The sequence below is a fragment of the Podarcis tiliguerta genome, assembly GCF_965153285.1.
Source record: "Podarcis tiliguerta genome assembly, chromosome: 18".
In the NCBI taxonomy this organism is placed as follows: Eukaryota; Metazoa; Chordata; class Lepidosauria; order Squamata; family Lacertidae; genus Podarcis; species Podarcis tiliguerta.
The window spans coordinates 5,344,310-5,357,906 of record NC_139551.1 but is presented as its reverse complement, the minus strand read 5'-3'; the positions used below and the strand labels follow the sequence as shown (position 1 = coordinate 5,357,906).

Genomic DNA, 13,597 nt, shown 5'->3' with positions numbered 1-13,597 from the left:
ATTAGCTAATTTGAACTAGAATACAAAAAAGGGAGGTGTGAGGAAGTCGAGGAAACAAGTAAATGAAAGATAATGATATGGAATTTGGATGTGTTTTCTTTTTTCTTTTTATTATGCTGTTCTTTTTTCTTTCTTTTTTTCTTATTTTTGATGTATTGTTTGTTAAATTTTTCATTGTTTCTGTTTTCTTTTACACTTTTTTTCTGTAACTAAAAAACCTTTAATAAATATCTTATAAAACAACAACAACAAATAAGGGATGCTTGACAGCTATGGTTTGAAAAGAAACACCCCATTAAGTCCACAGCGGCAATGGCGAATTGAGCAATCGATTCTCTATCTTACCCACACAACGGGAGCCATCCGGACTCGTCATAAATCCCCGAGGACAGGCACAGACGTAGCTCCCGGCCGTGTTGGTGCACTCGCCTCCGTCGCAAACTCCCGAGACGCTGGTACATTCATCCACATCTGGAAAGAGCAATTGCAAGAACCGTGAGAGTGGACTGGCTTGGTGATGTTGTAGCCTGGGTGTTGTAGCCCAGGGATCAGCAAACTTTTTCAGCAGGGGGCCGGTCCACTGTCCCTCAGACCTCGTGGGGGGCCGGACTATATTTTGGGGGGAAAATATGAACAAATTCCTATGCATTTGTTTGCATATGCTTCAGGTTACAGACTCTGCTAACGCAGAAATAGTGCTTCAGGTTAAGAACTTTGCTTCAGGATGAGAACAGAAAATGTGTTCTGATTAAGAACAGACTTCCAGAACGAATTAAGTACAGTGGTACCTCGGGTTAAGTACTTAATTCGTTCCGAGGGTCCGTTCTTAACCTGAAACTGTTCTTAACCTGAAGCACCACTTTAGCTAATGGGGCCTCCCGCTGCCACCACGCCGCCGGAGCATAATTTCTGTTCTCACCCTGAAGCAAAGTTCTTAACCTGAAGCACTATTTCTGGGTTGGCGGAGTCTGTAACCTGAAGCGTATGTAACCTGAAGTGTATGTAACCCGAGGTACCACTGTGCTTAACCCGAGGTACCACTGTAGTTCTTTATCTCCTTGACATCTGATGGGAGGGCTGTTCCGCAAGGCAGGTGTAGACCTCTGCAGTGGCGTAGCGTGGGGGGTGCAGGGGGGGGCGGCCGCACCGGGCGCAACATCTGGGGGTTAGGGTTAGGGGCGCAAATCCACGGGTTATGGGGCGCAAATTACTTCCCTTGCCCCGGGTGCTGACAACCCACGCTACGCCACTGGACCTCTGCCTGGTCCCCTGTAGCTTCACTTCTCACTCCTTGACATGGTCCCTCCCAACTCTTTTGATTCTTTGATAGACTCTTTTCAGCTCCTTCTCCTCCAGACACCCCTCTCGGCCTCTTGGCTCTTGCCCAGAGCTCCACCCGTCCACCTTGGCTCTCACCCAGCTCCCAGAGAAACTCACACCTCGCCCACAAACCCCCGCGAAGAAGAGGCTTCCTGGAAACCTCTGAGATCACTGCAAACTCCCTTTTTACGGGCAAGCCCCATGGTGAATGTTGAGGTTCCCCAGGCTGCCTGCAGCTGTATCCCATTCAGCAATCAGCCGGTCTCTCCAAACCCAGTTCCAAGGCTATACTGGGTTTGGTGGGCTCCCTGAATGGGTGAGTTTGTTTCCCTAGAAAACCGAACAATCCCTCCTCAGACTTCTGCTTTGGCACATATTGTCTTCTGCTTTTTGCTGATTTAATATTCACAGTCGTACCTCGGTAGTCAAACATCTTAGCTGCCGCACAAATCGGCTCCCGGACGCCGCAAACCTGGAAGTGAGTGTTCCGGTTTGCAAACGTTTTTTGGAAGCTGAACGTCCGGCAGCCAATCGGAAGCCACACCTTGGTTTTTGAACTGTTTCAGGAGTCAAACGGACTCCCGGAATGGATTAAATTTGAGAACCAACATACAGTGGTACCTCGGGTTAAGTACTTAATTCGTTCCGGAGGTCCGTTCTTAACCTGAAACTGTTCTTAACCCAAAGCACCACTTTAGCTAATGGGGCCTCCCGCTGCCGCCACACCGCTGTAGCACGATTTCTGTTCTCATCCTGAAGCAAAGTTCTTAACCCGAGGTACTACTTCCGGGTTAGTGGAGTCTGTAACCTGAAGCGTCTGTAACCCGAGGTACCACTGTACGACTGTATTCACTTATTAATTTTGTAATGCCGTTCTATAGCCATGGATCTCAGAGCTGTCCGCAACATAAATTTCTGCATACGTGATCCATGCAGGATGTGCGTTCGCAACCCACAGCTGTGCGTCTGTGCATGCGCGGGTTGCGATTCGATGCTTCTGTGCATGCGCAAAGAGCGATTCTGACCCCTGAAAACCGGAAGTAACCCATTCCGGTACTTCCAGATTTTGGTGGGTCCATAACCCAAAAAAAGGCAACCTGAAGTATCTATAACCTGAAGTATGACTCTATATGAACCCCATAATTCTGTTTTGCAATATCTTCCAATATATTGCTATGCTGATTCTCGCTGACAAATCCAGGAAGGGTAGAAAGGCTGGATTTAGGTTTGAAGAGGCCCTAAGCTACTGAAGGGAGGGACGCGGGTGGCGCTGTGGGTAAAAGCCTCAGTGCCTAGGGCTTGCCGATCGAAAGGTCGGCGGTTTGAATCCCCGCGGTGGGGTGCGCTCCCATTGCTCAGTCCCAGCGCCTGCCAACCTAGCAGTTCGAAAGCACCCCTGGGGGCAAGTAGATAAATAGGGACCGCTTACTGGCGGGAAGGTAAACGGTGTTTCCGTGTGCGGCTCTGGCTCGCCAGAGCAGCGATGTCACGCTAGCCACGTGACCCGGAAGTGTCTCTGGACAGCGCTGGCCCCCGGCCTCTTGAGTGAGATGGGCGCACAACCCTAGAGTCTGTCAAGACTGGCCCGTACGGGCAGGGGTACCTTTACCTTTTAAGCTACTGAAGGTAATGGATGGGGCCCTTTCTATGTCCGGCTGTCCTTTGTCAACAACAAATGGTCGCTGTTTTCTTGTGTTGAATATATGCTATATGGTAATGTATGGACCTGATAGGTATCTCAAGCCATTTGCACATACAGTTTTTATCACAGTAATTGTTAAACTGAAATGCAATTATCTTATATTTTGGAAAGGTAAAGGTAAAGGGACCCCTGACCGTTAGGTCCAGTCGTGGCCGACTCTGGGGTTGTGGCGCTCATCTCACTTTATTGGCCGAGGGAGCTGGCGTCCAGCTTCCGGGTCATGTGGCCACCAGGACTAAGCCGCTTCTGGTGAACCAGAGCAGCATACAGAAACACTGTTTACCTTCCCGCTGGAGTGGTACCTATTGATCTACTTGCACTTTGACGTGCTTTCAAACTGCTAGGTTGGCAGGAGCAGGGACCGAGCAATGGGAGCTCACCCCGTCGCGGGGATTCGAACCGCCCACCTTCTGATCAGCAAGTCCTAGGCTCAGTGGTTTAACCCACAGCGCCACCCGCGTCCCTTCGGAAATGTACATCCAGTTTTTCCCCTTTAATTTTTTGGGGGGCCCCAAGAGAGTGCGGCCCTAAGCTATAGCTTGTTTAGCTTATACGTAAATCCGGCACTGTTTGCAACCCCAATTTTGGGCAGCCGAGGCGATGTGAAACTTCCCCGTTCTGCAAATTAGATCTTTGCACCCTAGTCCCCATCACAGCTGTCAATGTTTCTCTTGTTTTTTAAGGGAAATTCCCTTATTCCGAATAGGATTCCTCGCAAGAAAAGGTAAAAGTTGACAGCTATGGTCCCCATGAGCCTGACATCTACAGGCACATACCGTATTTTTCGCCCCATAGGACGCACTTTTCCCCCTCCAAAAATGAAGGGAAAATGTGTGTGCGTCCTATGGGGCGAATGCAGGCTTTCGCTGAAGCCTGGAGAGCGAGAGGCATCGGTGTGCACCGACCCCTCTTGCTCTCCAGGCTTCTGGAAGCTATCCGCAAGCCTTGCAAGCCCTGCGGGAGTTCCCACGGGCTCACAAGGCTTGCGGGCAGCAGCCTGCCGCCCGAAGCACGGGGAGCCCTCCGGAGGACTCCCCGTGCTTCGGGCGAGTGTCCGCAAGCCTTGTGCGCCCGATGGGAGGTCCCGCCGAGCGCGCGAGGCTTGGGGCGGCACTATGCCGCCCAAAGCACGGGGAGCCCTCCAGACGACTCCCTGTGCTTCGGACTAGTGTCCGTAAGCCTTGCGAGCCCGGCGGGAGGTCCCGCTGGGAGCGTGAGGCTTGGGGGGGCACCCTGCCGCCCGAAGCACTGGGAGCCCTCCGGAGGGCTCCCCTTGCTTCTGACGGGTGTCCGCAAGGCTTGGGGCGGCAGCCGCAGCTAGGGGGGGAAATAATTTTTTTTTATTCATTCCCCCCCCCCCAAAAACGAGGTGCGTCCTATGGGCTGGTGCGCCCTATAGGACGAAAAATACGGTACTTCTTCTGGCTCAAGGTATTTTAAAAAGCGTCTGCCAGTTGCGTTCCAAGTCTCTCTTAAAAGCTCTGCACTTTTGGGCTCCCACACAATGGTGGAATTGAAGGCGAGTCGTTGACTTTGGAACCCAGATTCGCTTCTTTGGGGCCAAAGCAAGCATGGAAGGGTCTTGGGTTTTGTCTTGGGGTGGGTTTTGTTTTGAGCTTTGCAAACCACAAAGCCGAGCCAAGAAAGGAAAGAAGGAACAACCTCCGAAAGGGAGCCAGGGAGGAAAACCTGGTGACACTGCCTTTTCACAAAAACCCCAGAATTGCTAGGATTTCATCCTCCTCCAACTTTGCATAACTTACATAAATCAGCAGACCCAGAAAAGAAAGCAAGGCCATTGCGTAGCTATCTGCACAACACAGAACCCCCCTTCAGAATGTTCAAACCTTGCGAAAATTGTAAAACACTGACTGCAAAAAAACACACCAGCCCCTGCCTCGGACGTGTCTGCCTCTGAGGCCGTGGAATACTCATAAACATTCCAACTGCTGAGGAAGAGGAAGCCTGAGCAAACGCAAACAAACATTCTTCAGTGCGGTCCAAAGGGCCCACGAAAGAAATTCGAAAGCAAAGTACAGCATAAAAGATATTACTGGGCAGTCCCTGTGTTTTTATCCGAGACATGTTGACTTTTAATTCTTGCTACCTTCGAAAGAAATTTTGCCACGACCAGGATTATATTGTTTTTCTTATCTCCAAAGAGATGCTTGAGATGAAATATATTTCCCAATTAGGGCTTACTTAAAGGTATATTTCCCAATAAGGGCTTAATTAATTGGTTCCTGGCTTGTTTAAACTGTACAGTGGTACCTCGGGTTACATACCCTTCAGTTTACATACGCTTCAGGTTACAGACTCCGCTAACCCAGAAATAGTGCTTCAGGTTAAGAACTTTGCTTCAGGATGAGAACAGAAATTGTGCTCCAGCGGCGCGGCGGCAGCAGGAGGCCCCATTATCTAAAGTGGTGCTTCAGGTTAAGAACAGTTTCAGGTTAAGTACGGACCTCCGGAACGAATTAAGTACTTAACCCGAGGTACCACTGTGTGCGCGGGTGGTGCTGTGGGTTACCAGGGCAAGGAATACTATACACAGTTCAGCTACTGATTGATTGTGTGACCACAGTACGTTCCTTATCGCTTTCGTTTTATGGATCAGTGGTAAAATTTTAGATAGTAAAATTCATATTAAATTGCTGTTTTAGGGGTTGTTTTCTAAAAGTCTGGAACGGATTAATCCGTTTTGCATTACTTTCTATGGGAAAGCGTGCCTTGGTTTTGGAACGTTTTGCTTTTGGAACAGACTTCCGGAATGGATTAAGTTTGAGAACCAAGGTACCACTAGTTTGCAACGGCTTTAGATTACAACCGTTTTGGATTACAACCACGTCATACCCAGAAGTCCCTTTTTTTGGATTACAACCCTTTTTTAAATATTACAACCAATTTTTTTGGGAGGCCCCACTGTCTGCGGACAAACGCCGGCTCCCTCGGCCTGTAAAGCGAGATGAGCGCCGCAACCCCAGAGTCGTCCGCGACTGGACTTAACTGTCAGGGGTCCTTTACCGTTACCTTTTTAAAGGGAATTTACTAAGAAAGTACAATTCAGTCTGAGACAGGTTGAGTTGTATCATAGTGAGAGGCTCACACGAGCCTGCGACCAGCTATCTGAAGGGGAATGTAAACTCTGCTAATTAAAGGAACTTGCTAACACAAGTTAGGAAGGATATTAAAAAGGTAAAGGGACCCCTGACCGTTAGGTCCAGTCGTGGCCGACTCTGAGGTTGCAGTGCTCATCTCGCTTTATTGGCCGATGGAGCCGGCGTACAGCTTCCGGGTCATGTGGCCAGCATGACTAAGCCGCTTCTGGCGAACCAGAGCAGCGCACGGAAATGCCGTTTACCTTCCCGCTGAAGTGGTACCTATTTATCTACTTGCACTTTGATGTGCTTTCAAACTGCTACTTTGGCAGGAGCAGGGACCGAGCAACAGGAGCTCACCCCGTTGCGGGGATTCAAACCGCTAACCTTCTGATCGGCAAGTCCTAGGCTCTGTGGTTTAACCCACAGTGCCACCCGCGTCCCTATAGAGAGAACAGGGTGTCCCTATTTTCATCGGGGAAATGTTGTAGAAGATGCTCAAACGAGACAAAACCTTGCATCCGCTTAATTCAGGGACCGAGCAACAGGAGCTCACCCCGTCATTGCGGGATTCGAACCGCCGACCTTCTGATTGGCAAGCCCTAGGCTCTGTGGTTTAACCCACAGCACCACAAGTTAGGAAGGACATTAATAAGCAATATGTCCTCTCCTGCCACCCTGAAGATTCCCACATGTTTCTCCTTCAGAATTTTCCGGCCCCTTTCTCTCCCCGACTCACCTTCGCACTTGTGGCTCGTCTCGCTCTGCTTGTGGCCCACTGGGCACTTGCACTCGTACGACCCCACCGTGTTGAGGCAGTTTCCGCCTTGGCAAAGCCCCGGGATCGCCTGGCATTCATCCACATCTGCAGGGTGGAAGTGAGGAGACACAAATGAAGACAGCTGGGAACGCTGAAGGGAAAGGTCACCTTCATTTTGCCAGGCCAGCACTCTGCGGCACAGTAAACCCTGGTTTGCACAAACCATTGTTCAGAACGCTATCTATGTCGGACCTCCCAGTGTGGTGTAGTGGTTAAGAGCGGTGGACTCGTAATCTGGTGAACTGGGTTCGCTTCCCCGCTCCTCCACATGCAGCTGCTGGGTGACCTTGGGCCAGTCACACTTCTTTTAAGTCTCTCAGCCTCACTCACCTCACAGAGTGTTTGTTGTGGGGGAGGAAGGGAAAGGAGAATGTTAGCCGCTTTGAGACTCCCTAAAGGTAAAGGGACCCCTGACCGTTAGGTCCAGTCGTGACCGATTCTGGGGTTGCGGCGCTCATCTCGCTTTATTGGCCGAGGGAGCCGGCGTACAACTTCCGGGTCATGTGGCCAGCAGGACTAAACCGCTTCTGGCGAACCAGAGCAGTGCATGGAAACGCCGTTTACCTTCCAACCAGAGCAGTACCTATTTATCTACTTGCACTTTGACGTGCTTTCAAACTGCTAGGTTGGCAGGAGCAGGGACCGAGCAATGGGAGCTCACCCTGTCGCGGGGATTCGAACTGCCGACCTTCTGATCGGCAAGTCCTAGGCTCAGTGGTTTAACCCACAGCGCCACCCGCGCCCCTTGAGACTCCTTAGGGTAGTGATAAAGTGGGTTATCAAACTCTTCTTCTTCTCTCCCACCCTCTGAGCCAGGGGTCAGCAACCTAAGGCCCATGAACCACAAACAGCCCATGGGGTCATTTAACCAGCCCACAAGCCGCACCTGAACTGAGCCGCCCGCTCGGCGAGTCCCCATGCGCTGCGCTAAACCAGCGCAGAACGGCGACTCGCTTCCGCAGCGCTGGAAATCACGCCTGTGCAGGCGCCGGAAGTCACATCTGTGCAGAAGCCGGAAATCACAGGTGCGCACACTGAATCCAGGCCACAGAGGAATCACAACTGGAGTGAACCGGCCCAAGCGAGATAAACCTTGCTGGCCCCTGCTCTGAGCGAAACTGTGCTTTGTAGCTGCTTGTCTGCTTTTGTGTGACATCAAATCAGCAAAAAAACCCACCCCATTTTCTTGTGTTTGGTTTGACTGCTTCAAAGGAGTTTTAGAAGCAAGAAAACCCTCTCTTGGGCTCAAGGGAGAGAAACGTATTTTATCGGACGTCCTTTTGATTCCATCTCCCTTGAAAAGCAGCGGTTAAAGCGCTCAAAACATCAACGGCTATGAAAGGCGCGTTTGAGCAGGACTGTTCCTGAAAGGGCAGCGTTCCGCAGCTTTGGTGCCGCCACCGAAAAGGCCCCGTCAATCATGGCAATGGTTCTGAGCTTCCAGTAGGGGCGAGGTGAGTCTTGGAGGAACTTACCTTGGCAAGCGCCGGTGCGTATGTTAGGGATGAAGCCCCGGCGGCAGGGGTGGGGCTGGGCGGGGCACATCTCGCAAGGGTGGCCCCATGCTCGCCCGATGGTGGCACAGCACATGGTCTTGGTGCAAACGATACCACTGAGTTGCCCTTGGCACATCTGGTTGCTGACTTGGCTGAAGCAGGGGCCCGTGCGGTAATCTAGGAGAGACAGCGAGAGGAACAAGAAAAGGGGTATTTTTATGATTTTGAAGGAATCAAATCCGGGCCATTGAGGCCACCTGAGCCTTGAACGACAGCAAAGAATTCAAAAGGACCCCCAAGCTACAAACATGTACAGTGGTACCTCTAGATGCGAACGGGATCCGTTCCGGAGCCCCGTTCGCATCTACAAACAAACGTAACCCATGTCCGTGCTTCTGCGCATGCGTGGGTCATGTTTCGGCGCTTCTGCGCATGTGCGTGATGTCATTTTGAGCGTCTGCGCATGAGCAAGCGGCGAAACCCGGAAGTAACGCGCTCCGTTACTTCCGGGTTGCTGCAGAGCGCAACTCAAACGCGCTCATCCCGAAGCACATTCAACCCGAGGTATGACTGTACAGTGGTACCTCGGGTTACATACGCTTCAGGTTACATACGCTTCAGGTTACAGACTCCGCTAACCCAGAAATAGTGCTTCAGGTTAAGAACTTTGCTTCAGGATGAGAACAGAAATCGTGCTCTGGCGGCGCGGCAGCAGTGGGAGTGATTTATATGGAAACTCAGCCAGGGGGATTCGAAGAAGTCACCTAACAATGTTAACAAAAGTGGAATTATTATAATCAGGATACATGTCTGTTAGTTTGTTGGTTTGTTTTGATTTTCTTTTTCTTATCTGTTTGTTATAAATTTAGAAAATTAATAAAATCTTTTCGGGGGGGGAATGAATTCCACAGGTAGGCAATTTCAACTTCAGCAGGCGATACAAGCATAAAAGAGAGAGATGTCAAAACTCTCTAAGTGTCCCTATTTTCCACGGACAGCTCCAGATTCCCAGAGGCCATCCCGGTTTCCAATTCAATCTCAGAACGTCCTGCTTTTCCTTTTTGTTGTTTAGTCATTTAGTCATTTCCGACTCTTCGTGACCCGCTGGACCAAAGCATGCCAGGCACTCCTGTCTTCCACTGCCTCCCGCAGTTTGGTCAAACTCATGCTGGTAGCTTCGAGAACACTGTCCCACCATCTCGTCCTCTGTCGTCCCCTTCTCCTTGCGCCCTCCATCTTTCCCAACATCAGGGTCTTTTCCAGGGAGTCTTCTCTTCTCATGAGGTGGCCAAAGTCTTGGAGCCTCAGCTTCACGATCTGTCCTTCCAGTGAGCGCACAGGGCTGATTTCCTTCAGAATGGAGAGGTTGGATCTTCTTGCAGTTCATGGGACTCTCAAGAGTCTCCTCCAGCACCAGAATTCAAAAGCATCCGTTCTTCGGTGACCAGCCTTCTTTATGGTCCAGCTCTCACTTCCATACATCACTACTGGGAAAACCATAGCTTTAACTATATGGACCTTTGCTGGAAGGTGATGTCTCTGCTGGGCACCAGGAAGGATTAAGCCATTCCAGACATGCTTCTTTCGGAGCACCAGCTACAGCTACTGTGTGTGCCGTTCGAGAGACGTAATGAACCACGGGCTTGGACTAAGGCAGCTTCATAGAATCATAGAGTTGGAAGGGACCCTCAAATATCATCTAGTCCACCCCCCCTCCTGAAAGACCTACATTGGCTCCCAGTACATTTCCAAGCACCATGCAAAGTGTCGGTGTTGACCTTGAAAGCCCTAAATCAGGGGTCAGCAAACTTTTTTAGCCGGGGGCCGGTCCACTGTCCCTCAGACCTTGTGGGGGGGGGGGGCTGGACTATATTTTGGAAAAATAAATAAAAATGAACGAATTCCTATGCTCCACAAATAACCCGGAGATGCATTTTATATAAAAGCACACATTAAGGTAAAGGTAAAGGTACCCCTGCCCGTACGGGCCAGTCTTGCCAGACTCTAGGGTTGTGCGCTCATTTCACTCTATAAGCCGGGAGCCAGCGCTGTCCGCAGACACTTCCAGGTCACGTGGCCAGCGTGACAAGCTGCATCTGGCGAGCCAGCGCAGCACACGGAACGCCGTTTACCTTCCCGCTAGTAAGCGGTCCCTATTTATCTACTTGCACCCGGGGGTGCTTTCGAACTGCTAGGTTGGCAGGCGCTGGGACCGAGCAACGGGAGCGCACCCCGCCACGGGGATTCGAACCGCCGACCTTTCGATCAGCAAGTCCTAGGCGCTGAGGCTTTTACCCACAGCGCCACCCGGGTCCCTAAAAGCACACATTCTACTCATATAAAAACACCAGGCAGGCCCCACAAATAATCCAGAGATGCATTTTAAATAGTTTCGGGTTAAGAACGGACCTCCGGAACGAATTAGGTTCTTAACCCAAGGTACCACTGTACTTAGAACAGTGTCTTTAGTTTGTGGGTGGGATTTAGGTTGTTTTCAGTGAATTCGTTTATTTGTTATAGTAGTTCTGTGTATGTTTGTTTACTGACTGAGGGAAGCATCATTATATCTGCCTACTTCCAACGATAACTTGCTCTGCTTTATGTGTTTGCTTCCTCTTAAAAACCTAATAAAATATATTTAATCATAACAATATAAATGTATTATTATTACTAATTGCTAGGAATTAAGTACTTAACCCGAGGTACCACTGTAATTCGTTCTGGAGGTCCGTTCTTAACCTGAAACTGTTCTTAACCTGAAGCACCACTTTAGCTAATCGGGCCTCCAGCTGCCGCCGCGCCGCTGGAGCCCGGTTTCTGTTCTCATCCTGAAGCAAAGTTCTTAACCTGAAGCACTATTTCTGGGTTAGCGGAGTCTGTAACCTGAAGCGTATGTAACCCGAGGTACCACTGTACTTAATCTGTTCCGGAGGTCCGTTCTTAACCTGAAACTGTTCTAAACCTGAGGCACCACTTTAGCTAATGGGGCCTCCCGCTGCCGCCGGAGCCCGGTTTCTGTTCTCATCCTGAAGCAAAGTTCTTAACCCGAGGTACTATTTCTGGGTTAGCGGAGTCTGTAACCTGAAGCGTATGCAACCCATGGTACCACTGCACAAAGAATACAAATTTTTGTTGTTTAGACGTTTAGTCGTGTCTGACTCTTTGTGTCCCCCTGGACCAGAGCATGCATACATTTTTTAAGATTTGCCTTGAGAAAGTCTTTGAACCTCTTTTGTTGACCACCAGCATTACACTTTCCATTTTTAAGTTTCACACAGACACACACAACCTGCCTGCCTCTATTCATTCAGCCCCCCCCCCCCGTTTGAACCACCCCCACCTCCAATCACAAAGAAAGCCCCCACATTGCAAGGAAAATGTCTCCGCAGTAGTGCAAAAGAGAAAGACAGAGTGTGCGAGAGACGGAGGAAGGGGGGAGAAACAGACTCGTGCGAAGGAGGGAGGGGGGCCCCGGGAACCGCCAAAAATAGATTTTTTCGGATTTCGTTTCCAAGCCTAGGAAGGGAACAGCGCCAAACAGCTTGTGAGTTTGAAGCAGACAGGCCGGAGCAGCTTGGCTTTTTGCCAGGAAGCATCTGGGCCTGATTTTAACGGGTCATATGATTAAAGATTTAATGAGGCTCCAATCAAACTTTATTAAGGCTCGGGGACGTGATTCCTGCGCACCCACCCCACTTCCGTGCCCAAGGGGGGGGGGCCTGGGCTCTGACCCCAGGTATGTTTGGAGCGCAGTCTGCCTCCCCCCCCAACAGCTGTGGAAAGGACCCAAGGAACCGCCTCCCCACATTCTCTCGTGTCGGCTCCAAAAGTCGTCGTTTCGAAGGTCTCATCTGTCCAAAGTCGACCCGCTGGATTTGCCCCAGGGAACAAGGGAAGCTTTACTTCCGAGGAAACCAGGTGCAGGATCGGGACGCGTCTCAAGGCGCCGTCCTTACACATGGAAAGCAGTTTCATACCGCTTTAAACCGTCGCGGCTTCTCTGCTGAAAACTCCTAGGAATTGCAGTCCGCAAAGGGTTGCCAGGAAAGCTGTCTCATTTCCCAAAATTCCCTGGGAAGAGTGAGCCGATTGGTTCAACCGTTCTGGGAACTGTAGCGCTGTTTGAGGGAGAAGCGCCCCATGCCGTAGAATGAGAAGGACGGGCTCCCCAATTCCGGCAGGAATGGCTGGCTAGATTTCCGAATCAAAACGCAGTGTAGTGGTTAAGAGTTAAACCAGTGTAGTGGTTAAGAGCGGTGGACTCGTAATCTGGTTCGCTTCCCCGCTCCTCCACCTGCAGCTGCTGGGTGACCTTGGGCTAGTCACACTTCTCTGAAGTCTCTCAGCCCCACTCACCTCACAGAGTGTTTGTTGTGGGGCAGGAAGAGAAATGAGATTGTTAGCTGCTTTGAGACTCCGTAAAGGTAAAGGTAAAGGTAAAGGGACCTCTGACCAGTAGGTCCAGTCGTGGCCGACTCTGGGGTTGCGGCACTCATCTCGCTTTATTGGCCGAGGGAGCCGGCGTACAGCTTCCGGGTCATGTGGTCAACATGACTAAGCCACTTCTGGCGAACCAGAGCAGCGCACGGAAACGCCGTTTACCTTCCCGCCAGAGTGGTACCTATTTATCTACTTGCACTTTGACGTGCTTTCGAACTGCTAGGTGGGCAGGAGCAGGGACCAAGCAACAGGAGCTCACCCCATCGCGGGGATTCGAACCGCCGACCTTCTGATTGGCAAGTCCTAGGCTCGGTGGTTTAACCCACAGCGCCACCCGCGTCCCTTTCTTGAGACTCCTTAAGGTAGTGATAAAGCGGGATATCAAATCCAAACTACTCTTCTTCTTCTTCTTCTTCTTCTTCTTCTTCTTCTTCTTCTTCAGGAGCCGCCTATAACCACCATCAGGGACGTGGGGGGACCCAGCCAGATGGGCGGGGTATAAATAATAATAATAATAATAATAATAATTATTATTATTATTATTATTATTATTATTATTACTATTACTATTATTATTATTTTCCCCAAACTCGGTCCTCCAGATGTTTTGGGTCCCAAAACATCTGGAGGGCCGAGTTTGGGGGTGCCTGCTCTAGATGGTCCGAAAAAGGCATCCATTCTTCCATAAAACGCTCCTCATTAGATGGTCTTAATTCTGCTG

The 13,597-nt window shown here is 50.4% G+C and overlaps 1 protein-coding gene across 8 annotated transcripts in view; it reads right to left on the bottom strand.

The window, feature by feature from the left end:
- Positions 1-13,597, bottom strand: part of FBN3 (fibrillin 3) — a 153,870-nt gene that overhangs the window by 98,090 nt on the left and 42,183 nt on the right. For all 8 annotated transcript variants that reach the window (XM_083421307.1, XM_083421314.1, XM_083421313.1 and 5 more), the window contains 3 exons: positions 8,416-8,613; positions 6,860-6,985; positions 346-471 (listed from right to left, as the gene is read on the bottom strand). In XM_083421307.1, the coding sequence (XP_083277433.1) occupies positions 346-471; positions 6,860-6,985; positions 8,416-8,613 (450 nt within the window). The remainder of the gene's footprint in view (positions 1-345; positions 472-6,859; positions 6,986-8,415; positions 8,614-13,597) is intronic.